Source organism: Xenopus laevis, chromosome 5L (genome assembly GCF_017654675.1).
Source record: "Xenopus laevis strain J_2021 chromosome 5L, Xenopus_laevis_v10.1, whole genome shotgun sequence".
NCBI classification, from domain to species: Eukaryota; Metazoa; Chordata; class Amphibia; order Anura; family Pipidae; genus Xenopus; species Xenopus laevis.
Genome location: NC_054379.1, coordinates 115,874,696 through 115,902,115, shown reverse-complemented (window position 1 = coordinate 115,902,115; position 27,420 = coordinate 115,874,696). Strand labels below are relative to the sequence as shown.

Below are 27,420 nucleotides of genomic sequence, written 5' to 3'. Positions count from 1 at the left end.
GAACAGCCCCTCTGCCTGCTGAACCTGTTACCATAATGTACAGACTTATACAGCAGCGAATATGGCAAGCTCTCCTGCACAATGTCTGTATCTAAAAGATTGCTCTTCTTTTGGAATGTGCATGCTTTACAGCAGCCCTGCTACTATTTAATGAGATGCAACAGCCCGCAAACGTTTTTTTAATGAGTATTTGAAAGGGGTGGTTCACCTTCAAACAACTAGTTGTTTTCCTATAGATCACCAGAAATACTGACTTTTTCCAATCACTTTCTATGCAATGCCGTTTTTCTTATATTGAAGTGCTAAGTGTCTTCTTTTTTTTCACTTTCTAAAGCAGCCCTGGGAAGGGGGGTCGCTGACCCTGTAAACTGTTCTAAATGGATACATTTAGTTGATACATTTCTTATCTTTGTCCCTGCTAAGCAAAATCTCTGGGTTTCATTACAGACAGCTGTTAGAATTGATACAATAGTTGCTAATACTCCAGAGATGCTGCTGAGAAATGTATCAACTAAATGTTGCAAAATCGTAGTAACAGCTCAGTCTGCACCGGAATTACTGAGCTGACAGACTGAAGCACCAGAGACACGAACCTTAAACTAATATTTAAGAAACACAAAAATAAATAATGGAAAGTAATTTAAAAAAAGTCTTTATTTGCTTCAGGAACTCTAATATAGTTTATATACAAGCTGCCTATTTACATAAACTAGAGTTGTCTTTCCAAAACAAACACAAATTCTACCAACAGGGCAACGGTACATTATATTTTAATTACTTTAAAACGCTCCCCATGGTTTAGTGCATTTGGTACGTCCCTATAGCGCCAGGAACAGTGCAAGAGTAGGGCACAAAAATGGTTGAACACGTCCCTACCCCGTGAACAGTGAACCATCCAAGGCTGCTGCGCTAAACTGTGGGGTGGGGACGCACCACGTAAGTTACAAGCCAGTAGCGCTCAGACGACGCAAGTTCCGTTCGCGCAGGCGTATTTGCAACATGGTGACTCATGAACGCATGAAAGAGACTAACGTTATTACAAATGTGGACGAGGATAAAAGCAAAAAAAAATTTCTCATGACTTCTACGAAAAGTACACACCCACTTTATTTTCACGAAGTGTTCCGCGAAATAAACGCAACTACGCTGCAATGACGTGACTTCCTCCCGGAAGAACAACTCTCTCCAAGGGCAGTCAAGTGGACGGCGTTTCTTATTTTTATGACGGGACGTGACGTCGGGCCCCGCCTCTTCAAACCATTGGCTACCACTGAGTCAGGTTACCGGCGATTGATAACATGTTGGTTTAATTGACGTACTGGGACTGCTGAGGGGATCGTGGATCTCGCTGTATGTGTGTATATCTGTGTATTGCGCGATATTTTGTCTGGTTAGTTGTCCAGCTCGAGATCCTGCAGTGGCTGCATCTGCATGTGTCTGTATGTGTCTGCATGTGTCTGCATGTGTCTGCCTGTATGTGTAAGGAGCAGCTTGGGCCAAGGCTGTGAGTGTGTAGGATTGTTTGCCTTTGCTGTAGAAATACTGGCACATCACTTAGCAATTCGCTTGTCCTATATTCACTGTGTTACCAGAATTTGTACTTGAACCTTATGGACACATTTGTCTTCCCTTCTACTCAATCTCAGCAGTAGGGCTTAGTCATCAGGACTCCCAAATCCAAGTGTCACCCCTTGTGCATTGCAACTTTCTCTGCATTTATCAGCCACCCTAATGCTTATCCCCCACACTTTCCTCAAAGGAGACCTTTGAGTTAACGTTTAGTATGATGCAGACAGTGATATTTTGACACAATTGCAATTGCTTTTCATTTTTTTCTTATTTGTGGTTTTTGAGTTATTTAGCTTTTTATTCTGCAGCTCTCCAGTTTGGAATTTCAGCAATCTAGTTGTTAGGGACCAAATTACCCCAGCAACCAGGCATTTATTTGAATAAGATACTGGAATGTGAATAGGTGAGAGCCAGAATAAAAAAGGAGTAATACAAGTTAGCTATAACAATACATTTGTAGCCTTACACAGCACTTGTTTTTAGATGGGGTCAGTGACCCCTATTTGAAAGCTGGAAAGAGTCAGAAGAAAAAGAAAAATTATTAAAAAACTAAAAAAACATAGTGAAGATCAGTTGAAAAGTTGCTTAGAATTGGCCATTCTATAACATCCTAAAAGACGACTAAAGGTGAAACACCCCTTTAAGGTTACACTTTTAGGGTTTGGAGTACTGGAGAGCATTTGGGTGAGGAGGACTGAGAATGCGTGCAGGAGTGCTGACAGCATATGTAGTTGTGCTGACAGGCTACGACGGTGTGGATAAGGTTCATGTTCCTATAATTGCTGCATGTAGCATAATTCCTAATTATCGCAGTTAATAATTGCAGTTAATTGCTAGACGACAGGCCCAGATTTGCAATCTGTGGGCTCTGGCAAATGTCAGAGGGGCTGCCTTTTGGGCCTCTGTGAAGTTGGAATGCCAGGGCCTATTCTGACTCCCAGTCCAGAGCTGTTGGAAGATGCCTAACGCTAACGTACATTCTGTACTCTGGCTAGCACCTACAATTTCTAGTATTCTCATTAAGCTGCTGGCTGTTACTGGCTGCTTGCAATCATTGGGGTATCTGCACACAGAGTCACTGCAATAGACTGGGTGCAGACATGGAGAGTGGATTTCAGTGCAAAAAAAGTCTTCTCATGGGGGGCTCATTTATCAACACTGGGCAAATTTGCCCATGGTCAGTTACCTATAGCAACCAATCAGTGGTAGATTTTTAGAGCCAGCTGCAAGTAGAACAATGATTGCCACAATTTGATTGGTTGCCATGGGTTACTGCTAGGGTTGCCACCTGGCCAGTGTTTTACCGGCCTGGCTGGTAAAAATGATGGTTGATCCCAATGTCATTAATAGGGAAAAAAATAAAAATAGGAAGGCCGGTATTTTTTTCCAGAAAAGGTGGCAACCCTAGTTACTACACATGGGCAAATGTGTCCAGTGTTGATAAATGACCCCATACTGTTTACATATGAAATCTGCTCCAAGTGTCTGCACCCAGGCCAAGGCAGTGACTTTGGACGCAGTACAGGAGAGCGCGGTGCCCGTGGATTGGCTAAGCCACAGCCTTGTGTGGCATTAGCCATGTATTCTACTCTATTCTACCTTGTCTGCTTTCTCTTGTTCCATTCTCTCATTTTCCTCTTTCCCTTCCATACCTCTATCGTTCAGAGATTAGATTACCAGTGCATAGCTAATCCCCCTGCGTAATGGACTTCTGTTTACAAAGCAGTCACCACAAAGGGGGGAGGCAGAGTTGTAATTAACCTCCCAAGGACAAAACACGGTGCATTCCTTTTAAAAACTTTGTGTTTCAAATGTTATTTTAATATGTAGCTTTGGTAATGCTAAGTGGAGTATGTTATTTTTTATATTAGGGATTTTAAATGATTTCTGCTATCATCATGTTTTGCTATCAATCTGAACATCACTGACCTTTCAATTTCTATACTGTTACTGAAGGCTGAGTCCTGGTGATTACATTTGGACAACATGTTGTATCCATGCCCCTGCATAATGGTTTTGGTACACTTGAAATGGAGAAAGTGGAAATGCATAAAGGCCACACAATTCATATCCTTTATGATCCAGTTGTGTTAAAGGGGGCCTGTCACCCCAAAAAATGATTCCAAATCCTATTTTATCACATTAGTCAAGCAAAATTAACTTCAATTACACTACATAAATTATTTGAATCTTGTTTCCTTCAGTCTGGGAATTCATATTTATAGCAAGCAGGCAGGAGCCATTTTGTAGACACTGTTATTAAGGCAAGTCTTGTATCATCTCAGAATCTTGTTTGTGCGCTGGAATGGGGGACCTGATGTCCATCCCCATGCACTGGCTACACAATTAAATGGTAAAGACAGTGGGGGAATGTGTGGAGAGCAGTGACATCTAGGAAGTGCTGAATGAAAAGTGAAAGTAATTGTCTGCCCCGCCTCTATGCCTAAAGCTGTTTTTCCACACTAATGATCCAGATAACTAATTATTATACCTGTTTGAATCCTGTGTTTATAACAATAAACAGAATAAACAGTTATTAGCCCACTGATTACCTGGGCCTCTGGTAGGAGGTCCTTCCAACAGGTAGAATGGAACCCCCAATGAACAAGAAAAACTGCAGACACATGGCAAACCCCACAGACTTGTCAAGCCCCATCCCTCTGCAACCTGCAAATCACATTTCTATGTCTTCTGCGACCCCCTCTGCTATGAGGTTCCTGACCCCAGTACCCTGTCACCCCCATTGATGGTGGTCCTGCCACATGTCCGTAAAAAAGTGGTCAAGCTATGGTATCAAACAATAGTAGATTTTTAGAAGAACCACAGCTTCAAATACATGTTTTTGGCTCTGCGCACATTTACCTTAGATAATGTATGTAATGTAATGTATGTAAATTTTCCTACCATGTATATAAATTGGGCATATCCTCCCCACCCAAGCCACATCATTTGTACTGCATATACCCCCTCCATTTGCCAGCGCCATCACATTTTCCTAAAACAAATAGCAGCTTCACCCGTTCACCCATTTTCACTCTGACACATGATCAGTAACATTGACATCTGCAAACAGGACATGTATGCTGTTAATTTTATGCAATGCAGAATGCAGGTTTACACAGGCACAGGTTGAACGCTGTAATGTTTAAGCTGAGCTCCGGAGAGCTGGTTAGGAGAAAAAAAATAGGATCAGACAGCTAGAGTTTCTATGGGAACCAGCAATGCTATCTCTTCATTGGCTGTTAGACAGGAGGGTGTGTTTAATAATCTGAGCTGAGAAGAATTGAGCATGCTCATAAGCTGACAGCCAAAGTAAATTGCTGATGGAGGGGGCAGAGGGGGTTAGAAGAGCAGAAGGATTTCTAAGTGATTAAGGGGATGCTGCAGCCTTACTGTTAATATTTTAACAACCAGAGTGGCTGGTATCTAAAGATTTCAAAGAGTCTGTTCAATGATTAATTTTTGTGATGGGGGGTTTACATGTCCTTTAGTAAATACTAACACTTAGGCATTTTAGATACTTTAGACTTGTTTATTTTAACTCATCTATTGAAAATGATTTCTTGTATTAATGTTTTAAATGGTCCCGAATATCTATCTATCTATCTATCTATCTATCTATCTATCTATCTATCTATCTATCTATCTATCTATCTATCTATCTATCTATCTATCTATCTATCTTCCATGCCCCACAGCCCTTTTGCAAAAATAATCTAAGCTGATATCACATGCTCTCATTCCCAGAATGTGACCTAAGGGCAAAGATATTGGTGCAAGGTCTTGCTTGTTAACTATTGCTTTTTACTGTCTGGATGGGTAATTCTCTTGGTACTAAACACCACCATTTTATTTTCACCCAGGTAAGCCATGGAAGAAGCAAGCGTCTCTCCCCTGAAGCACTTTGTGCTAGCCAAGAAGGCCATTACTTCTATCTTTGACCAGTTGGTGGAATATGTCAGTGAAGGAGTAACCTTTGTAGAAGGTATCGTTCATTTAATTTCTGTAGTATAACACTGCACATTCCCAGATTAACAGTTGCATGTATTATAAGGTGCAGTTTTGTTCCAGGTCTAGTAAGAGTTTGATCACTGCTGCCATCTTGTAGAAAACAACAGCGATCAAAACACCACCCGGCCACCATGCTATTACAGCTACTAAATGATAAGCACCATGTGTGAAGCAGACGCATTTGTGACAGATTGACTTTTGCTCAAATAACACTCGCCAGTCACTGGAGGGCAACAGTAGTCAAAATGCCTTTGATTAAAGTATAAACGTGTCTGTACTATAGGCTTTATAGCTGAAATTCTTTCTGTGTTCATAATAACAGCTGGATATTTGACCTAAAGCCAATTATCAACTGATTAGCATCAGCACACATAATATATTCTGCATCTTATTTTATTAAAGCAAAAAATCTATATTTTCCTTTCATCTTCTTAAATTTTTATTGCCCTACCCAAACCCAACTGTCTGGTTTCTTCCAGTATGTCCCTCCTTCTCAATGCAGGGTTTCTCATGTATATGCTCCCTAGAACATTACACTGTGGCAAACTGCACTTGTACAAACAGTAGGTATGGAATGCTGTATTTGCTTCAGCTTTTAACTGCATCTTCCTTTATTTCTGCATAGCAACATTTCAGAATCCAGAGCTAAACAATGTAAGTACAGAGGATGATCTAAAGAAGATTCAGGCATCTAAGACCAAACTAGCTGGCATTGGGGAGGTTCTCGCACGCAGGAATATGAAAGTGGCATTTTTTGGCAGGTAAGAGCCTTCATCATATTTTAAAGATATGTGATTTACAAATAATGCCACTTATAATCTGAGATTTAAGAGCGGACCTTTGCAAAAAATATAATAAAGCATGCCCTCTGGTATCTGAATTACTAAACTGCCTTTCTGTAATGTAAACACTTTATATAAAGGTGAGCAGGATTCAGACGTGATAAAGATTTTCATTTCTGTTTTCTACATAGTTAAATGTAGAACCTTTATAGAATGTGCAATAATTCTTAATGCTTTATGTTGATATCACAGGCTAAATGTAATTTGAATAATCTGTCATGCTTTTGTCTTTCCCCACAGAACAAGTAGTGGCAAGAGCACAGTGATAAATTCTATGCTGTGGGATAAAGTGCTGCCTAGTGGCATTGGACACACTACCAACTGCTTCCTTAGTGTTGAGGGCACAGATGGGGACAAAGCATACCTGATGACCGAGAGTTCAGAGGAGAAGAAAAGTGTAAAGGTATAACTGCAAATGTACGGAACGCATTTTAGGACATCCTGCAGTGAAATACATCTCCTTCATGCGATGTCCTATGCCTTTGGAATGGCGCATCGGTTGCTTTTACCGTCAGTCATAGTGCAAATCTGCAATCATACTAACTCCACCCTCAGCCTTCCGCCCTCAGTCTTTCGCCCTCAGCCCTCCATCCTCCTCCTTCAATCATCTGCCTTCCGCTCTCAGTCCTCTTCCTTCCGCCCTCGCTCACCACTTTAGAAAGTTATGAATATGACTGTCGGCTGAAAAGAGAGATCTGAGGGGGGAGTGCTGAGCAGCGAGGGCGGAAGGAAGAGGACTAAAAGGAAGAGGACTGAGAGCGGAAGGCTGAGGGTGGATGAAAAGGGAGGGTAGAGGACGGAGGTGTGATTGCAGATTTGAACGATGACTGACGGTAAAAGCAACCGATGCGCCATTCCAAAAGGCATAGATGTAGAATGTCCTAAAATGCATTCCGTAGTACAAAAAACATCCATTATGTGCTGCTTATTTAACACATTTCTTTACATCTACTATTCATTAAATGTATTTGTAATACAGGAACGTTCTTCCTCAGGCCTTGTAGCTATTGACGAACTGCATCTTTTTTCTTTGTATTTACCTTTGCAGACTGTTAATCAGCTTGCACATGCACTGCATATGGACAAAGACTTGGGAGCTGGCTGTCTTGTTCATGTGTTCTGGCCAAAAGCAAAATGTGCTCTCCTTCGAGATGACTTGGTCCTTGTAGACAGGTAAAAAAAAAAAAATAATAATCAACCTTCCCTCCTTATTTTGATACTAATAGGGTTACTATTAGGAATGCACAGGATTCGGAAGGATTCAGATTCGGCCGAATCGTTGTGCCTGGCCGAACCGAATCCTAATTGGCATGTGCAAATTAGGGGCAGGAAGGGAAATCAGGTGACTTTTCATCACAAAACTAGGAAGTTAAAAAAAATGTTTCTACTTTTTCCATTCCCACTCCTAATTTGCATTAGGATTCGGTTCGGGATTCGGTCGAATCTTTCACTAAGGATTCGGCCGAATTTTTTACGAAGGATTCGTGGATTCGGCCCAATCCAAAATAGTAGATTTGGTGCATCCCTAGTTACTATACTGCTTCACTGTAACATGTTATGCTGTTACAGTTTTCCAGTAACTAACATAACTAAGCAATATGCTTTCCATCTATGATTTAATAATATTAATAAACAAAAATTGGCAACACACGTAACCATACATACCATTTATTTGTGCAGTCCAGGAACAGATGTGACAACAGAGCTGGACAGCTGGATTGATAAATTTTGCTTGGACGCAGATGTCTTTGTTCTGGTGGCAAATTCAGAATCTACTCTCATGAACACGGTGAGATTATATGTTGATGTGAAATATTTTGTGTACATTTATGCTTTAATGTTATTCTGTTAAAATATTTCATGCTGTGGTTATTTATGTTGCAAATCCATGAGTTTAGGACAAGCTTTAGGAATTTGGTGATCAGCTGGAGTGACTTGGAATCTGGGGGAGTAACACAGTTTGCTAGATAAGCAGCCTGACCGCTAATCTGGTGCAGCTCTTACCTTAGTTTGATGTTTTTTTAATCTCTCTGTTTTTTATTGTAATGTTTTTTGATGACATTTCTGTCACATGACTCACTGAAACTTATAAGTATTATAATAAATAAAGTACTCCCTGTTGCAAAATATGAAGATATTAAGTCACCTCAAAGTTTCACCTTCAGAGTTATCTGAACTCCACCTTCAGAGTTATCGGCCTTGATAACTTTTAATATCCTTATATTTTATAATAGGGGGTACTTTATTCACTATATATATGTTTATATGTCATTGGGCATGGCAACACCATTTCGGAGGAAGTCCTCTGATTAATTCTGTTGCAGACAAAGATCCAAATGCAAGGATGCAGGTTATACATTTAGCACAGGGTTTCTTGTCTGCTATTTATATACAAAATACATTTCTAATCTCATCTCCTTACAGAGATATCAATGTTAATATAAAATTTATTAAAAAAAAAAAAAAAGAGGCATAAAAATCCAACTATGGTTGGCAACATATTTATGTGAGATTAGAGGTCACCACAGAAAAACCCATCCACTTTCTACTCCTCTTTATGGGATTTTTAAAAGCATATTTAACAGTGGGAAAGTTACAGTACATCATTTTACAGTACTTAATCCCACTGGATTTAATAGGGAGTTTTCTGTCGTAAACTCTAATCTCACATTTTGATTTTGAAAATAATTCTGAAAAACCTTTCTCCATCTCTATTTTTAGGAGAAACATTTTTTCCATAAAGTCAACGAGAAACTTTCCAAGCCTAATATATTCATTCTTAACAATCGCTGGGATGCCTCTGCATCTGAACCAGAGTATATGGAAGATGTGAGTATGTACAATAAATAATGCAAGGTGGCTTAGTTGTTACACTGTCCATCCATTCTGAATCTTCTAAAGCGCTCTACAAGTGGATCCAGAGGTAGGCAAATACCTAGATGCTAATTTAAATTATAAACTCCATTGAATTAGATCAGTGTATCAGAAGCAGTGAAATGTACACCTATCAAAAGGGGTATTCTACTATGCTATCCATATATATATATATATATATTATACCATGATATCCTTATATATTCGCTTTCTCTCTGTTGCATTGGTTTCCACTTCTCTAAAGGGGAATTCAGTCTTAAAGAAACAGTAACATCAAAAAATAAGTGTTTTAAAGTAATGAAAATATCATGTAGTGTTCTGCACTAGTAAAACTGGTGTGTTTGCTTCAGAAACACTACTATTGTTTATATTAATAAGCTGCTGTGTAGCAATGGGTGCAGCCATTCAAAGGGGAAAAGGCTCAGATTACACAGCAGATAGCAGATAAGCTCTGTAGAACATAATGGTGTTATATGCTATCCACTATGTATCCTGTGCCATATATAAATAGCCTTTCTTTAATTTCCACCATTGCTACACAGCAGCTTGTTTATATGAACTATAGTAGTGTTTCTGAAGCAAACACGTCAGTTTTACCAGTGCAGAACAACACTACATGATATTTTCGTTAAATTAAAACACTTTCATTTGTTGGTGTTACTGTTCCTTTAAATTTGAGCCTGGTGCTTTTTGTCACTGCAACTTCTTCAGGAGTATACCAGTTTTACTTGTGAGGATATTACAGTAGGCAACAGAACGTGCCACCCATTAGTCCTGTGAGAATCATGTGAAAATGGCAGAAAGCACCACAGAGTCCAGAGATTCATGAGTCTTTTCCCTACATTTCCCTGATGAAGGGAGGTTAAACCCCCCGAAACGTTGATCATACTGGTGATATAACAATAAAAAGAGGGGCCAAGCCCCCTACTGCAGATAATAGTGTGTGTGCGGATCTGTGTATCTACTATCATTTCCCTAGAGAACACAATGATGGATTCAATCTGATCCAGTCTATTTGTGCATTAGGTACGTAAACAACACACGGAACGTTGCCAGTCTTTTCTCGTGGATGAACTGAAAGTGGTGGATTCCTCAGAGGCACAGAAGCGCATCTTTTTTGTTTCAGCCAGGGAAGTCCTGAATGCCAGAATGTACAAGGCACAAGGGATGCCAGAGGCCGGTGGGTATGATCTATGTTTGTTCTGATCTAATCTGTATGGGTGTATTTATCATCCAGTGGTAGACAGAGGAAATTATTTTGTGGTAACCATAAAACCCAGACATGGATATCCCAAAGCTCAACTAGGGTGAGATGATAAACACAACCAGTTAATTTTCCAAAGCTGATCTGACCTTGCTGAGGATCCATAGTAGCAGTAGAAGGGCCTGTGAATTAGAGAGTTGGAGAGACTCAAATAATACAAAGCAAACTTACTGTTCCTTGTGATCCAAAGTGTCTTTATGATCACATGTATCAATACAATAAAGTATCTTGTAATTTGTGCAGGTGCTGCGCTTGCTGAGGGATTTCACACCAGATTCTTGGAATTTCAGAAATTTGAAAAACTGTTTGAGGTAATGTACCAGTTTCTTTTCACTACCCCCCCCCCCATCCTATCCCATTACTGTGTCATTGCATTTTGTTTATGTTCAAATGCCTCTCACTTGGTATGCTGAAATAGTGGGAGTTATGGATATCCATGTGCTGATGTTATTATTGACTTGAGGATTTTAAGGACTGGTCCTGATACAGGCCCCACTGCTTAGTCAGAGACCAAATCTTTAAACTCCAGTTGCTAAATCAGGGGGCGTAATTATGTTAATGTCCAGTGGTAGTAAGATGTTTTATTGTTCCTTGACTGCAATTACTGACTGCTCTCCAGCACAACCACTGGTAGCCCCATGATGCTGTTAAAAGGAATGTGGTCACGGATTCAGAAAAAGTCAGAGGTGAAAGTCTGGCCGTCCTTCCTTCAGCTTGTTTGATGGTGCTTTTTTTTTTTTCACTGATCAGTTTGCCACTCATTACCATTATCTAACACAATTCTGTTAGATGGCAGTAAATGTAAAGCCTCTTATATTAGTAAATCTGACCATTTCTCACTGTTGCTGTATCATTGAAATGCATGTAGTGACATTGAAAGTGTGAATGAATGTTTGCTATTGCTCACACTAACCTCTCTTGCCTGTTTCAGCTCTTTCCTCCTGCAGCCTAGCCAAGCTGTAACAGTGTGTGGCTTCTATGCAACCTCTTGTTCGTCATTGCTGACCTCTAGATTTACTTCTTTGGGGAACAAAACCCTTCGTATTTTTTTTCTTTCTGTATCTAGCGTCATTGTTTGTTTTCCATCATTGTTTTTTTATTTAAAACCCTCCACATCAATCCCTAGGTGCTAGGTTACATGTATAAGCATTTAATACTTCCGTAGAGTCATTTTGTTACTAATTAATGTAGTAATTAGGTCACTGGCAGGTACACACCCTGATTGTGCCTTGTGTTATTGTTCTTATGTGCTACAGTTTGGTGCTCTGTAGTGGGACACAGAGAATGATAGCATACTATAGCTAAACTTTCTTATAGAATGAGATGTCTGGCCCTGTTTTTATATAATGATAATGCACTTTTATTACTAACCAGCGCCTTTGTTAAAGTGGTATCATTTCCTGCAGTGTCACTTCTAGAATTACTAAGCCATGTTCTAGGAGAAGAATGCAGAGCACATACACACATTCTATGGTTTAAATCCACAATAAAAAAAATAGTATAAAAAGAATCCAGCCCTGCTACTGCAATATCCGTTACCATTTCTACTGAGATGCCATAAGTAATGTATAATGTCATATGCTGTAATCGTATTGTCATTTTCAGCTATATTGTTTTTTTTCTATTGCAATGCATTTGAGTCGTCAGTTCCTGCACCAGTAGCATTAGCTTTGGCCCTGTAGAGCTCACAGAGTGTAGCCGTAGGCATTCTTGCAATTATGTAGATATTAATCTAAGGTCCGTGGACCCAACATCATGACATTCTCATTCCATGAGTCAGTGAACTGGGCTGCTAACTTTATTCACTTTTGTTTTTTACCCATTAGGATACATTATATAGCTTTATTTAAATTTATTTATTTACAAATATTTTTTTTTTCTTTTTCCTTACACTATTTGATTTCTTTTGATGAGAGTTTCACATTACTGCGGTAAAGAAAATGGGGTACAAGAGACACATCCCTGCTGCTTCCTCGTCTCATATGTTTTTGTTTTGTTTTGTTTTATTTATGATCATATTTTCGGCTTCTATTCACTATGTGGTTTTTTTGGCAGCAGCAAGTGTTTCTTTTGGGCACTGTTTGGTGCCACCTGCCTCTTGTAATTCCTGACTGGCTTTGTATGGAATCACAGTAATGTGTTGTGACTTGGGCCCCACAGGAATGTATCTCGCAGTCAGCAGTGAAAACAAAGTTTGAGCAGCACACTATCACAGCTAAACAAATTACTGACACCGTGAAAGCTATTATGGATGCTATAAACATCAAGGCAGCAGACAAAAGGTAGGACCGTACAGCTGATGATTGCTTCAGTTTTCCATTCCATCTTGAATACTTAGTCTAATAATGTTTGTGCAGTGGTAAGTGTAGAAAGCTTATATCTCATGTATAGACCTTAAAGGGGCTGTTCACCTTTGAGTAACTTTTAGGGGGTTATTTACTAAACTCTGAATACCAAAACCCGAAAAAATTGTGGTTTTTTTTACTATAAGATCTGAATTTTTAGTGGGAAAAAAACACAAATTTTTCAGGATTTATTATAACCCGAGGATGGAAAAAGTCAGAATCCGAAAATCCTGCATCTCAGACCTGCCGAGGTTGCATATAAGTCAGTGGGAAACGTCTAGGGATTCAGTCGAATCCTTCTGCCTGGCTGAAGGGAATCCGAATCCTAATTTGCATATGCAAATTAGGGGCAGGGAGGGAAATCATATGACTTTTTGTCACAAAACAAAGAAGTAAAAAAAGTTTTTCCCTTCCTACCCTCGGGGCTCGGTATTCGGGCAAATCTTTTGCGAAGGATTCGGGGGTTCGGCCGAATCCAAAATAATGGATTCGTTGCATCCCTAGAAAAGGCCCAAAGATATTTTGATCTGCGCTGAGTTTCGCGCAATAATCTGAAGATTCGGTGGTTTTCGGGCAAAAATCTGAAAAAACCTGAGTTTTCGATCATACGATTCATTTTTTTTTCAATTTTTCGAGAAAGTGTATTAAAGGGGTGGTTCACCTTTAGGATAACTTTTAGTATGTTATAAAATGCCCAAATCTAAGCAACTTTTAAATTGGTCTTCATTATTTGTTTGTTATAGTTTTTTTAACGATTTGTCTTTTTCTTCTGACTCTGCAGTTTTCAAAAGTGGGTCACTGAACCCATCTAAATACAAATGCTCTGTAAAGCTACAAAATGTTCCGTTATTGCTACTTTTTTTTTACTCTTTCTATTCAGGCCTCTCCTAATCATATTCCAGTATCTTATTTAATTCAATGCATGGTTACTATGGAAATTTGGACCCTAGCAACCAGATTACTATACATTGCAAACTGGAGGGCTGCCAAATATAAAGCTAAATAACTAAAAAAACACAAATAATACAATATGAAAACCAATTAGAAATTGTCTCAGAATTTGTAACTCTCTTTATCATACTAAGAGGCCCATTTATAAAAGTCGGAATTTATCTCAATATATTTTCTGAAAAGAAATCGGCACAAGTTTTTTCTCCTTATTTATTAAAGGGGTTGTTCACCTTCCAAACACTTTTCAGTTCAGTTGTTTTCAGATTGTTCCCAGAAATAAACATTTTTTTCAATTACTTTCCATTATTTATTTTTTACTGTTTTTCCAAAATCGAAGTTTAAAGTTGAATGTTCGTGTCTCTGGCAGCTCAGTAATTCAGATGCAAACTCTGAACTGTTACAATTTTGCAACATTTAGTTGATACTTTTCTCAGCAGCATCTCTGGAGTATTAGCAACTATTGTATCAATTCTAACAGCTGCCTGTAATGAAACTCAGGGATTCTGCTCAGCAGGGACAAAGATAAGAAATGTATCAACTAAATGTATCCGTTTAGAACAGAGCTGCTTCAGAAGGTGAAAAAAGACACTTTACACTTGAATATTAGAAAAATGGTCACACATAGAAAGTGTTTTGAAAAAGTAGTTATTTCTTGTGATCTATCGGAAAACAACTAGTTGTTTGAAGGTGAACAACCCCTTTAAATAAAAAGTATCAATAACAATACTTTGTAGCCTTACAGAGCATTTGTTTTTTAGATGGGGTCAGTGACCCCCAATTGAAAGCTGGAAAGAGTCAGCAGAAGAAGGCAAATAATTCAAAAACTATATAAAAAAATGAAGGCCAGTTGAAAAGTTGCTTAGATACTAAAAGTATACTAAAAGTTAACTGAAAGGTAAACCACCACTTTAAAGGAGAACTAAAGCTTAACTAAAGAAGTAGCTATAAATTTTGCACATTTTGTTTTGGGTTTCTGTACCAGCCAAAGGCAACCACAACCCTTTAGCAGTAAAGATCCGTGTCTCCAAAGATGCCCCTGTAGCTGCCCATCTTCTTTTCTGCTGATTCACTGCACATGCTCTGTGCTGCTGTCACTTCCTGAGCTTAGGGACCCACTCACAATATACAGTACATAGAGAATAGAAATGTCATAATATAAGGCTGATTAGTAATTAATACAGATAATTACTAATTACATGGCAGCACAGAAACCAGTGCAACTAGAATCAGAATTTAATAATCAGCCCTGTAGCATCAGCTTATATTACAGACAAACCTCATTTTCTGCTTGATAATTTGTGACAACCCCTAAGTGTAGCAGCTGCCCAGAGCCCACTGAGCATGTGAGTGTCGCAGATGGTGACCCCCTGTGACAAGTTTGAAGTCCTGGATCATTGTTGCTATTGAGAAGCTGAAAATTTAGACTGGTGCAATAAGTTCAGCATATAAAATATGGCATTTTTAGCCATTTTTAGGGTTTATTTCTCCTTTAAGGTTTAGTTTAATGTACAACAAGACCCTTTCCTTCAGCTGCAGCGTTAGTGATGTCATCATGGATCTACAATAATTCAGCAGAAGTAATATTTAAGTATATTTCATCTTTATACACATAAGATTCAGACACTGTATGTGCCACAATGCTTATAATAAACACCCATGCTATTATGGACTGTGTGCCAGGACTGAGACACCTTCTGCAGCTCTCATCATTTAATAATAATAATGATGATGATGAGTGGAATATCCATGTGTTGTGGTACACCTTATCAACGTTATAAAGGAGGGGAACAATCCAAGGCCTTTAGATTTAATGTAAACCATGCATGTGGATAATTTCAGGGTTCGCTGTATGGTAGAAAGAGAGAATCAGAATGACAGGCTTGAGTATGTGCAGACACAATTGCTGATCCTAACAGAAGAAATTGAGAGAAGAATTCTGCATATCACAAAGGAAGTCAATGAACAGGTTAGCTCACTGTCTAAAATGTGTTATGTGTGAATTACATCAGTTTTCTTTGCTGGTCTAATTAAACAATAATACACTTCTCCGCAATACCAATCCCTGTCTAATCAAAGGCTTAATTTATCTATTTAATATCTCGCTCTTAACTGGAATCTTTCCTTCTCAACTAAAACATGCTCATGTCACCCCCATTCTGAAAAAACCCTCTCTTGATCCCTCCAATCTTGATATCCTCCGGCCTACCTCTCTGCTACCTTTCATCTCTAAACTACTTGAGCGCCTAGTCTAACCTAGTACAGCTGACTAACCTCATTCCTCTCTGACAACAACCTGCTGGACCCCATACAATCTGTTTTTAAGAAACAACTCTCCACTGAAACTGCCCTAACCTGACTAACTAATGAGCTTTTAACCATTAAAGCCAACAATCACTTCTCACTACTAATACTGCTTAATCTCTCTGCTGCATTTGACACTGTGGACCATTCTCCTCTTCTTCTTCACTCCCTCCATTCACTTGGTCTCCGTGACACGGCCCTGTCCTGGTTCTCTTTTTGTATATAAATCAAAGACATGCACAGCGTCTCGCTTAAAACATTTATTTGTGCAATTCAAACAAACTACAATTCACATAAGTCTTCCATGACATTTCAACATTACACACCACAATGCTGTGTCTCCCCCCAGTCTGCCTACCTTATGTTCAGCCACTCCCTCCTGATGCGTTTCACGCTATTGGGTGCTTCCTCCTGATGAAGCTCCCAATAGCGCGAAACGTGTCACTGGCTTCTGCTGCCTTTCAGAATAAAAACATCTCTGAACTCATTTCTATATACTCACCCAACGCTTACTACGCTCCTCTACTGACCTGCTACTCAACTCATCTCTCATTACCTCCTCACATGCTCGCATTCAAGACTTTCCAAGGGCTGCACCCCTCCTCTAGAATTCTCTCCCACGGTCTGTCTGACTTTCTCCAAACCTTTCTGCTTACAAAAGATAATTTAAAACGCACTTCTTTAGAGAAGCCTACCCTCATTCTGCGTAACTACCAAATGCAATACCACATACAGTACCACATTTCTCACCCACTTAATTCTGATCCTGCCCACTCCCACACCTTGTGTCTTATTCCCTTCCCTTTAGATTGTAAGCTCCTTTGCACAGGGCCTTCCTCACCTTTTGTACCGGTATTGGTTGTGAGGTATATAACTCCATATGTTCTATGTATGTAATTAATGTGATTTAAAATATGCTGGCACTATATAAATAAATAATAATAATAATAATAAATCCCTCATGAAAAGTAAATACACAAATATCATCCATTCAGGCTGTTGCACATGCAGCATTTCTTACTGGTACTATTGGCGCTGGTCAAAATGCCAGGTCCCACATTATGCCAATGATAACCAGCAACTCAATGTATGTGAATAGGAAATGATCCAAATTCATTGCCAGCACAGGTATCGGTGCATATACCATTGTCCTTAAACAAGATGTCTCCTGACTAGAATTGGAAAGCAGTTTTTTTTTCTTTTACACTTCATGTAGCTGAATACAGTGAATGTGTAACAGGAACACCCTCTGCTGTTCTGTTTGGGCAGTGGCACGTGTACCGTTAATATGAATTCATTTAGTTACATTTTCCCACCATTCTGACCACGAAGTAGTCAAGGAAGTTGTCAGGAGAAAAACAGGCTGCTCTGATGTTCTTTTGCTTAGGAAAATATTTGAAAAAGGTTTCTAATTTTTTTTCCTAAGCAGAAGAACATCAGAGCAGCCTGTTTTTCTCCTGACAACTTCCTTGACTACTTGGTGGTCAGAATGGTGGGAAACTCACCAGCAGGTGGCGCTGTTGTAACAAAATTCTATCATATTAACAAAATATGTATCCCTTAATATCTTGGAATTAAAACAAAATAAATAATGAATGTACATTGCAAAAGTGCTTAGAATAGCACCCTCATGAATTTTCCATTTACTTATTTTAAAGGTTTACTTATCCTTTAATTCACTGATTCAGGAAGCATATCTTGATGGCAGTGGGTTGGACATTCTACATTTTCTGTTTATCAGGATGGGCTAGCAGGCTTTGAGCATTTACCATGGCCCCTTCTAACTCCATCCATGCTTCAACATCCAATAAATATTACGTTTCAACAGCCCCGATACCAATTCTGTGACAGCATTAATCCAAGTACAATGTCTTTATTGTCACTTCTGTGTGTGTGTGTATACAGGTCTCCAATGCCATGACAGATGAGATACACCATCTTTCTCTTCTGGTTGACAAGTTTGATGGCGAGTTCCACCCATCTTTATCCGTTTTGAAGCTTTACAAGAATGTAAGCGCTGCTTTATTTCTTAGTTTCAAGTTCTAACATTCACAACATGCATTTATGTGACAAAGCCAAGGACAATTATTTGTACAGAAGGTCAAATAGATTTTAGAAGCTGCAACAGTGACTGTAAATAGAATGTTCTACACAGTCATTCTCCTTACTGTATATAGTAGATCTGAATTTCCTAAATGAGTGTTACTTAATGGTCATAACATACAGGTATGGGCTCTATTATCCTGCAAGCCAATATCTAGCAAGATCCGAAATATGGGAATGACATATTCCATAAAATCTTAGATAAATTAACCCCAATGGTCATCAGCAGGAAAGCCAAGTCTATAGCTAGTCAGGCTGCCCCTAATCGGTTAAACAGAAAAGTACATGGCTAGATTTAAAAGTTTTTTTTTCCCTGTAAAAGCTGTGTAGTTTGTAAAAATAATAATAAAAAGTAACCGAGTTCAGTGATAAAGCAAAGAGTCAAGAGTTTAAAATAGGGAAAACGATAACTTGTCTTACAAAATATGTGGTGTATGTGGTGCAATGCCAATGTGGCGCCTTATACGTTGGCCGCACGATAAGACAATTACCGGTCAAATTGGGGGAACACTTGAGAGGTATTGAGAATAAAGATAATGATAACCCAATATTTAGACATTTTAAGGCGGTTCATGGAGGATCCACTCAAAAATTTAAAATCTTTGGCATTGATGGCATTTATGAAAACAGTGGGGTAATTTAACTACTAAATTATTAAGACTAGAATCAAACTGGATTTTTAAATTAGGGACAATTATACCTTACGGAATGAACAGTCACTTTGAATTAAAACCATTTCTTACATCATTATGGAGCTAATAATATTGTTTTTAATGTCTTTATTTGAAAAAAGTCCGGTTTATATTTATGAATTTGATTGTACACTGGCATTTTATAATGTAGTGTAAAAGTGGGAGTTATTTATGTAATTTATGGCACTCAAGCACTTTATTATCATGATTTGTTCAATGGAAATATTGAAATATGGTTTATGGTTATGTTCCCTATCCCGGTAATGATAATTTTTAAAAATGTATTATTGGGAATTGTAGAGGCCAGCCAGCTTAGAATAGAACAGACTATGTTACTAATTAGGTAATGAGGGTTAACAAAGATAGCTATATGGGCAGCCCTGCAACCTGTATAAAATAAGCCCACGGGACATGACCGGTACCAGCCACACTCCTCTGATGAAGCACCCAATAGCGCGAAACGCATCAGGAGGGAGTGGCTAACACAAGATAGGCAGACCGGGGGGGGGGAGACACTGCACTGTGGTGTGTTTTTGAATGTATTAATATGAATATTTGCTGTTTTTAAAATGCACTCATAAATGTTTTAAGTAAGACGCTGTGCATGTTTCTAATTTATATGTAGTATTTTAAAGTGGACCTGTGCACAGTCCTTACTATAAAGATAGCATATGCCCCAAAATTCATTAATTAAATCTTAGTTAAGCAAATAATTATAATTTTTTTAAAATGATTTATCTTGTACTTGATGGTAACTAGCTGCATGAATCCACATTGGTGGCAAAACAATCCTATTGGTTTTATTTCATGTTTAAATGATTTTCTGCAGACTTATGGTGATCTAAATTATGTAAAGATTCCTTGGCCAGAAAAGTCCAGGATATGCTCATAACTGCTTTTATGGTGAATACAGGAAGCAGAACTGCTTTACTGTTTACAAGTCTCACTGAATGGAGTGTTCTTTAATACCAGGAACTGAATACGCACATAGAAAATGGCATGGGAAGAAAACTGGCCAATCGCTGTTCTGATGCAGTGAACTCATCCATCCAGAGAGCACAAGAAGACATCATAGGTATAAAATAAATTCTCATTTTTCTTCTGTACCCCCAAATGGAACAGAGGGGAGGTTTTCGTAATACTTCATGCTAGTGTAGCGCTAACCTTTTAGTGCTGTGGGATATGATCACATTGTATTGGCTACTAAAATTATTCAGGAGTTTCCTTCTCACCAAAAGGATCCGAGGTTTTGTGTTTTTATTTGTGTATTTCATTTTGTCTGCTTTATCAAAACTCTAACAGAGAAGCTGCTGCCTTTGCTGCCGCCTTCTGTCCAAGATCAGACCGTTGTGTCTCTCCCGTGTAAAACGTTCGACCTCAGCTACAACATCAACTGTGAAAATCTCTGCTGTGATTTCCAAGAAGACATTGAGTTTCGCTTTTCTTTTGGTTTAATGGCACTTGCTAATCGCTTCCTTGGCTGTAAAAACAGTCACCTTTTAATGGGCTTTGCAAAACCAATCTTTCAGGTATGATAATGCACTAATCATTCACACCATTTAAAAGGGATACTGTCATGGGAAAAATTATTTTTTTTGAAACGCATCAGTTAATAGTGCTGCTCCAGCAGAATTCTGCACTGAAATCCATTTCTCAAAAGAGCAAACCGTTTTTTTAATATTTAATAAATCTGACATGGGGCTAGACATATTATCAGTTTCCCAGCTGCCCCCAGTCATGTGACTTGTGCTCTGATAAACTTCAATCACTCTTTACTGCGGTACTGCAAGTTGGAGTAATATCACCCCCTCCCTTTCCCCCCCAGCAGCCAAACAAAAGAACAATGGGAAGGTAACCAGATAACAACCCCTTAATACAAGATAACAGCTGCCTGGTAGATCTAAGAACAGAACTCAATAGTAAAATCCAGGTCCCACTGAGACACATCTGTTACACTGAGTAGGAGAAACAATAGCCTGCCAGAAAGCAGTTCCATCCTAAAGTGCTGGCTCTTTCTGAAAGCACATGACCAGGCAAATTGACCTGAGATGGCGCCTACACACCAATATTACAACTAAAACAAATACACTTGCTGGTTCAGGAATGAAATGTTATATTGTAGAGTGAATTATTTGCAGTGCAAACAGTTTAATTTACAAATAAAAACGACATCATAAAAATTATGACAGAATCCCTTTAAGGAAAAACTACGGTTTGATTTAGCACAGCAGGAGGCATTTTATTTCCAACTAAAAATGATTTGGGCTAAGTTGCTAAATGGTAGGGTAACATTTAATATATCATTGACTGCATTATTGGGGAGTACAGTGGCTTGCATTGTATCATCCTTATTCAGGCAGTAATTTGTGTCTAGCAACATTATACATTGTCCCTGTATGTATTGACATTTGTTCATGTTGTAATGTGGCCTAAAAACTGTGGTAAGTGGTTCTTTTATAAATGTTTTTTTCAGATTCCCCAGCCTGTAACTACCCCTTCAGCAACCGTGAACCCAGTTTTACCCCCTCAGCCTGCAACTCCAGAGGAACTCATGCTTTCTGTCGTCTCAGGACTGGCATCTCTAACATCAAGGGGTTCAATGGGTGTCCTCATAGTTGGTGGAGTTGTGAGTATCTTCTGATAAGTGGTTTACTTCCATATACTGTATGTATTACATTCTAGTTGAATTTGTCCTTGAACTTTGTACTTGGACAGGGAACCTCATAGTACCTCCTCCATGTCAATTTATATATAATGACCTTGAGGTTCACATTCTCAGCAGGGCTTTCGTTTTCTGAAGATTCTTAAAGGATAAGGAAAGGCTTGTTGCACTTTGAGATGCCAAATGTTAGGCACCCCAAAAGTGTTTGTATTGACTTACCTGAAACCCCAGGCCGGTGCTACTATCAGCAGAAAACTGCACCAACCTGGGGTTATACCAGTGAGCACTATGGAGTGATCCTCTTCTGTCTTCCTCCTTCTTCAGGCGACTGCGCAGTAAAACAAAAAGCCAAACTTAAACTAAAAAGTCATCTATTTAGTTCTACTGCGTTTGCCTCAGGAAATTTTAAGAAAGAAGAAGCCAGAAGAGGATCGCTCTGTGGTGCTCATTGGTATAACCCCGGGCCGGTGCAGTTTTCTGCTGATAGGAGCACCGGCCTGGGGTTTCAGGTAAGTCAATATATTCACTTGGGGGTGCCTAAAATTTGGCGTCCCCAAGTGCAACAAGTCTTTCTTTCTCCTTTAACAGAGAATATGCTACATGCAATCTGTGCTTGACATTTCTACTTTACACAGGGACTTAAAGGAATTGATCAGTATAAAAATAAAAACGGGGTAAATAGATATCCTGTGCAAAATAAATAATGTTTCTAAAATAGTTAGTTAGTAAGAAATGTAATGTGTAAAGGCTGGAGTGATTTGATGTGTAACATAATAGCCAGAACACTACTTCCTGCTTTTCAGCTCTATTGGTTTCCACTGACTGATTACCAGGCATTAACCAATGAGTGACTTTAGGGGCACATGGGTCATAACTTGCTTTTGAATCTGAACTGAATGCTGAGGATCAATTGCAAACTCACTAAACAGATATGTTTCATGTGGCCCCCCTTAAAGTCACTGACTAACTCAGAGTTAGAGAGCTGCAAAGCAGGAAGTAGTGTTCTGTGAGACATCCAGTCACTCCAGCCTTTATACATTACATTTTTGCCTAACTAACTATATTAGAAACATTTTTTTATTTTGCACAGCCTATTTATTTACCCAGTTTTTATTTTTATACTGATCTGTTCCTTTAAATACATTAGGGGCAGCAAATTGGCAAAGGAGAGGAGAGTGATGATAAATGCAAAGTTATGCAATAATGAATGCTAATTATACACTAAATGGGATTGTGTTGGGGGGCTCCTATGTTTGAGAAGAAACTGGGGTATTTATTCAGGTGTTTTGGGGACTACTAGAAAAATGTGATGCACTGATGTGCTGCTCAGTCAGAGGCTGCATGCGAGGTCTTTAAAATCATGAATGCTGCCAATCGCTATATGAAACCCATGGGCTGAATCAAGCCTTAGCCAATAGCACTGTATGTTTATTAGGCAAGAGACCTTGGAGGTCCGCGATTTGACTTTCTGATAATTGTATGGCTGTGCAGATGGATTGAAAATTTCACTTAACACAGTTTAAAACTGTTCATTTATATATGTATTGTATTCAGCCAGCGAGACCATGGTAAGTAATTCCAATACTTCTTTTTAATGTGTTTGTTTTGTTTCAGGTCTGGAGGACTGTGGGGTGGAGGTTAATCACTGGAATGTTGTTGACCTATGGCAGTTTATACGTTTATGAACGTCTGACATGGACAACAAGAGCCAAAGAGAGAACGTTCAAAAGGCAGTTTGTGAATTACGCGGCTCAGAAACTCAAGATGATCGTCAGCTTCACCAGTGCCAACTGCAGTCAGCAGGTTAATAAGTGAGTCATGGGAAGAAAATGTCATTCTAAGCAAATATCCAATGTACATGGTTTTTAAAGTTTCTTTTGTACAGGTATGGAATCTTTTATCCAGAAAGCTCTGATTACAGGAAGACCATCTTCCATAGAGTCAATGTTAATCTAATAAATAATAATAAAACTGTTCCCTGTTCATCAGGCTGTCCTTTTGCCAGGACCGTTAATCACAGAACATGCACTGCATTGTGGGAATTAGAGGAGGAGAGCTGCTGCCTATAGTAAAGTGATGTTTGTTCACCCTCTAGATGGGCATGAGCATATCCTATCTACTCCTTACACTTCCAATTGTTTCTGTCATTTTTCAATAATAATTTTTCTGTATCTTGGAATAGAGCAGGATAAAATATACGTTTTCCATGTGTCTTTTATTTTTCACTAGGGAGCTGGACAACACTTTTAAACGATTACATCAACAAGTAGAAGTGACGGTGAGAGACCTAACAGAATCAATAGACAAACTGTCTGAAGAAATCCATCAGCTGGAGCAAATTCAGAGTAACTCCAAAGTACTCAGGTACTGCAGAGACTTTAGTAAAAGCCCCTTTCCCAAATACAATCAACAATGACCTTATAGTGAAGGTTACTGATGCTTCTATAGCTTTATTAAAGGACCAGTAACATACTAATGGATTTTTTTTAAAAAATATTTTGATACCATGAAAAAAAACCACCAAGACTAATTAAACTTTAAAAAAATAAGAAATAACTAACTGAAGCTCCACTTGTGCTACTCTTCAGAACAGCGACGATCCATCGTGCGGCGCTTGATTTCTCCTCCCTATAAGGAAGGCAGGGAGAAGAAATCGAGCTACGCATGATGGATCGCCGGATCACCCTTTCTAAAGAGGAGCGCAAGCGGAGTTTCGTTAAGTTATTTCTTAATAAAGGCTGTGCGATTTTAAAGTTTAATTAGTCTTGGTGTTTTTTTTTCGTGGTATACTAATGGATTTTTTTTTTTAAAAAAAAAAATGTTGATGTTACTGGTCCTTTAAATTTAAAGACTCTCCATATTGTCTACCAGCAATGTCTGTATTGATGTCACATATTTTTAAAGCACCAACATATTCTGCAGCGCTTTACAATAAGTTAGTATATACAAGGAATTTACAGATTTACATACAAAGCAGTGAATACAAGAGAAATTTTGAGAAATGGATTTCAATGTGGAATTCTGCTGGATCAGCACTATTAACTGATGCATTTGGGGAAAATAAATTCCCATGACAGTATCCCTTTAAGGTATTTGTGTGTTTGTTTTTTTTTAATGGATTTACAGCTTGAAATTAAAGGCCCAAGCTCTGGTGAGGTGATGCTCTAATCTAAAAAAAAAGAAAATGTAAAATTGCTCAATGTTCTTGGATTATTTATTCAATAAAAAGAATGTAACTGTACAGTCAAACATATGCCGCCAGAAGGAAACCAGAAGTGTTCTGATGTTGATCTGCTCATGAAGGAGATGGGAAAGGGCATCTAAGGCCTCTGATCTCTTGCAACATTAGACTTCTCTGTTTTCTACTGAACGTACTTGTTTTTGACTTACAGGAACTGACATGTCCGTCTTCTGCTTCAAGTCTAATACAAGACAATATATTTGTTATGAGGCCAATGAATTAGTATCACATGGAGCACAATGATTCCATCTGCCCAGTCTTTAGCACAGACCTGCACTCCTTTTATGAGTTCCTTTAAAAACACTGATACTCAAATCATATAAATACTCTGTTGCCTTGGAGTGAAGAGATCATTTAGTATCGGCTGCCAGTGCCTAAACATTGTGTACATGTTGCTGGTACTATAGATATCTGTCCTGCTTTGTGTGACGTCTCTCTAGCTTGTATCTCCTCACATGTATTAATTTTCCCCACGTTTTAGGCAATGGTCTAAAATGACTTCAGATATATGTTGTGTAAATTTTGTTCTGTTTATTGTGTGTCTTACAGAAACCGAGCATCACGGATTGAAGGGGAATTGAGAAGTTTCTCTAAGAGCTTTCTACCTCACAATATTTAGTGCCGGCAGATCCTTGTAGTGAAGATGGAAACCACTGAACATAACCTGCCTTCTGCAAGGAGTGGATACTGTACAGACTTGCACACTCGGCTCTCATTCATGGAAAAGAGGAATATATATATATATTTATATTTTGGCAAATAAAAAAATGTATTTTTGTGTATGGGCAACAGAGAAACCGTGCTGTTTAAGCAAATATGCCATTTTATAGGCAAAAGTGAAATCTTTATAAAAGTAAAGTATTTGGATTATTATTATCTGTGCCACTGCCTGTGAAGCTGGCGTTCTCTTATGAATTGTGTGCCATCTTCTGACATTGCCAGGGGCTGCTATTTTCTACATGGACTCTGGTAACATACGTTATAATGTTCAACTACAGATCTCTTCCTTGTTGCCTGGTCTTTGATTCTTGCACTTCTAGTTCGGCAAGAGACAGCTACAGGTTGGCCATTATTATTATTATTATTATTATAGGGGCCCCAACACTGCACTTGGTTTTGTAGCCATTTGTGTAACAGGACTAAAGGTGGCCATACACGGGCAGATTAAAGCTGCTGATATTGGTCCTTTAGACAGATTCGGCAGCTTATTTGCCCATGTGTGGAGGCTCCCGACGTGTCCTCTCGATTGATATCAGGCCAAAAAATTGGGCAGATATTGATCGGTCCAGTTTTTTGTACAATCCAGGACCACATCGGCTAGTCGGTGAGGTCCTGTGACCCGTCGGAGCCCATTCGTAGTCCTGCCCCAGGGCCGAACATTTGGATCCATCCGATATCGCCCAGCTGTTAGTGGTCATATCAGGTTAAGATCCGCTCGTTTGGCGACCTTGCCAAACGAGCGGATCTTATAGTGTATGGTCACCTTAAATTTTCATTACACTACACTCAAATGTGTACCAGATATCTAACATTAACCCACCCCACTAGTAAGGAGAATAGATACCGTGTTTAAATGGCTACTGTATTCTATTTATCACTGAATTGTTTGGCTTTCTTGCAGCTGAGAGCTTCTAGCGGATAGTCCTGTCTATAGAACAAGCTGCAGTCTTCTTGGCTCATCAATTAGTGGGAAAATACAGTCCGGTCCATTGGGCATTCCTGAAGGTTGTGGGAGGTGTGGAGCAACTATAGGGGGCCAGGCAAAGCCTTCATCCACCTCCCCTTTCAGGATGGAGTTGCATTACAATGACTAGGGCAGCCTGTGAGCCACATTCAAATGTAGAAAGAGTTGGGGAGCAGCTCAAGCATGAAAATGTTCCTAGGGGTGTGTCTAGGAACTAAGTTCTGTGATTGGCTATTATGGTAGCTCATATGTGGACTGCAAGTCTATAGGAGGATCTATTTGACATTACACCGCTAGTTTGTGGCCACTGGAAGGAACATGCTGCTCATAAGCCAATGGTTGGGGATCACTAATCTAAAGGGCGGGGAAATGGCAAACAAACTGATGGGCTTTTATTGGCTTTTTTTCTGCCATTGGCACACATTATATCACCGATACCTCACCAAGCAACCTCTCCTGTGGTACAATGAAGGGCACAAAGAGCTGAATCTGTCTGTTTAGCAAAATATATGATTCAGTATTTATTAGTGGCTGTCCAACAGGAATGAAGGATCGGTGGGGAATATATATAGTTCAGCAGGTTGCAGAGAAGTTATGTGTGATATTAGTTGCAGTCAGTGTTTCTACAAAGTCCTCTTTCCTGGGCAACAGACTGCACAGAACCCATTATACTCTTAAAGCTTTCTGTATGGTGAGGAGTTCTCTCCTGCATATTTAATAAGCAGACTCTGCATGGACACCTGAATGATGACTGGCATGTAAGACTGAGCTTATTATTTATATGGCACTGACTTATTCCATCAGTTCTTACATAAATTGTTCCTATTTGTAATAATGAATTGAGCACGCTTGGAAATGGTTAATAAAGCTCATTTTCTATA

General features: G+C 39.0%; 1 protein-coding gene across 5 annotated transcripts; it reads left to right on the top strand.

Annotated features, from left to right (window-relative positions):
• The first annotated feature begins 1,026 nt into the window (after window positions 1-1,026).
• mfn1.L (mitofusin 1 L homeolog) lies at window positions 1,027-27,420 on the top strand. Of its 5 annotated transcripts, NM_001092063.1 has the most exon segments (19): window positions 1,336-1,351; window positions 4,703-4,707; window positions 5,433-5,554; window positions 6,206-6,341; window positions 6,663-6,825; window positions 7,471-7,595; window positions 8,103-8,211; window positions 9,144-9,251; window positions 10,323-10,476; window positions 10,804-10,871; window positions 12,721-12,842; window positions 15,696-15,822; window positions 18,063-18,167; window positions 19,925-20,027; window positions 20,255-20,481; window positions 21,426-21,578; window positions 23,229-23,425; window positions 23,844-23,978; window positions 25,405-25,810. In NM_001092063.1, coding segments are annotated over 17 exon segments (2,217 nt in total). In that variant the 5' UTR covers window positions 1,336-1,351; window positions 4,703-4,707; window positions 5,433-5,439; the 3' UTR covers window positions 25,475-25,810.

Bases quoted from the DNA above. Each gene is read 5' to 3' on its own strand.
- mfn1.L (XM_018261882.2), top strand. From the start codon at position 5,440: ATGGAAGAAGCAAGCGTCTCTCCCCTGAAGCACTTTGTGCTAGCCAAG. The intron at 6,342-6,662 runs GTAAGAGCCTTC...CTTTCCCCACAG, and splicing joins AAAGTGGCATTTTTTGGCAG to AACAAGTAGTGGCAAGAGCA. The intron at 20,482-21,425 runs GTATGATAATGC...TGTTTTTTTCAG, and splicing joins TTGCAAAACCAATCTTTCAG to ATTCCCCAGCCTGTAACTAC.